Source organism: Gavialis gangeticus, unplaced genomic scaffold (genome assembly GCF_001723915.1).
Source record: "Gavialis gangeticus isolate Ggan-Ray unplaced genomic scaffold, GavGan_comp1, whole genome shotgun sequence".
Classification (NCBI taxonomy): Eukaryota; Metazoa; Chordata; order Crocodylia; family Gavialidae; genus Gavialis; species Gavialis gangeticus.
This window is the reverse complement of record NW_017729024.1, coordinates 104,256,376-104,258,070: the sequence shown is the minus strand read 5'-3', so window position 1 is coordinate 104,258,070 and position 1,695 is coordinate 104,256,376. Positions and strand designations below refer to the sequence as shown.

The 1,695-nt window shown below is 37.9% G+C and overlaps 1 protein-coding gene across 6 annotated transcripts in view; it reads left to right on the top strand.

Annotated features, from left to right (window-relative positions):
- TJP2 (tight junction protein 2) overlaps positions 1 to 1,695 on the top strand; it is a 104,218-nt gene that overhangs the window by 60,128 nt on the left and 42,395 nt on the right. For all 6 annotated transcript variants that reach the window (XM_019517483.1, XM_019517484.1, XM_019517486.1 and 3 more), the window contains one exon: positions 1,345 to 1,469. In XM_019517483.1, coding sequence (XP_019373028.1) covers positions 1,345 to 1,469 — 125 coding nt within the window. The remainder of the gene's footprint in view (positions 1 to 1,344; positions 1,470 to 1,695) is intronic.

Below are 1,695 nucleotides of genomic sequence, written 5' to 3'. Positions count from 1 at the left end.
CCCACCCTCCATCACCCCCCCCCATACATATACAACCCCCCAATGCTCTCCCATAAACTCCCTTCTGCTCCCACTAAAAAAACCTAGTTTTTCACGTCTATCATTGGCAACACGAGTGGCACTTTAAGTGTTACAAAGTGAATAAGGGATTTAAATATAAAGGGAAATACTAGAGGAAAATAATTCTGCATTTTCTCTTAATTCCTTTCAGTTGCAGTAAACTTAGGTTACCCGCAGTTTGTATAGCGGGCACTACTGCAGTTTATTAACCTTTTTAGTCTCTAATCACCCCTTTTTAGATTCGAAGCACCCCTCAAAAATTGTTGGCTCTTAGTTTTCATTTACTTTCTGACTGCAGAAAAATAGAGCAATTCTTCTATTGCAGGGAACTTGGAAAGATCGTAACAGGTCAGAATGTTTTTGATGCTGTGGATCCTATTTGAAATCTCTGGGTTTATTTTGTGAATCCTGTCGACACACTTTTTGAAAGGATCTCAAGACCCCCACGAGTGCTGTGACACCATCACTGAGAATCACTTCAGCACTTTAGCAATAATTAAATGATTCATCAAAATATACAACAGATGGAGTGCAAACCATGCATCTGTGTATTTACTTCTCTGTACTCAGAATGTATTGGTGATCTTGCTTAGCATATAGATAGAAACCTTGCTTGTTTTTCAGTAAGTCCAATATACACTGTTTTGGTTTTGTTAAGAGTTCCAAAAGCCCCACATTACAGCAACCTACCCTGTCTCCAGAGACAGATTTGACAAAATTACTTTCCTGATAATGTATGAGTTCCTTATAGTAGAAGGTAACACAAAGCACTCATCAGCTAAACGTGTGTTATCAGTAGCAATTTTGGACCCTCCATTTCATGAAGAAGTAATTATAGTTTTGATAATATCTCATATTCATTGTTAATTGCTAAGAAAATAGCTCTAGGGGCTTCGGCATTCATTGAAGAAATGCAGCAGTTTATACAGTAAATAGTTTGAGACTTGCTAGCAGTGGAGGAAACCAAGAGCAGAATTGCACAGGAAGTAACAAGTAACAAGTCCTATCATTTCTGGGGGGGTTTGGACAGTCTGTCTGCTTAATTTTTTGACTTTTGTGTTTTGTTTTGTTTTTTAACACTTCCACTTACTTTGGGGATTGTTCAGTTCTAGAACTCTGCGTTTCAACATACAGACTACGTTATTGTAATGACCATGTTCAAAGAGAATATTTCAGTGATGATAGGAACATTACGTTAGTTTTACTCTTTCTCTGTATCAAAATGCAGTAATATTTTGGATGGAATTGAAGTTCATGGTGTAAATTTTTTTGTTTTTGTGAAAGGACTCTAAACGAGGCTTTGGGATTGCTGTTTCTGGTGGCAAAGATAACCCTCACTTTGAAAATGGTGAAACATCCATTGTTATCTCAGATGTGCTCCAAGGAGGCCCAGCAGATGGATTGCTTCAGTAAGTGTGCTTCCTTCTGTCCTTTTGTATTTAGCACACTTTTTGCATTTTGTACTGAGAATAAAATAAGGTCTTTAAAGGTACAGGTTTGGTTAAGAGCTTGTCCTGGTGACTTGATCCATCTAGGTTACTGTTTGCATTAGGCCTGCGTGCTTCTCTTGCTGTTTTGTAAAGAAGTTGATCTACTTGTTGTGAAGAAGGTTAAGAGAATATGGGGCTGCATTAG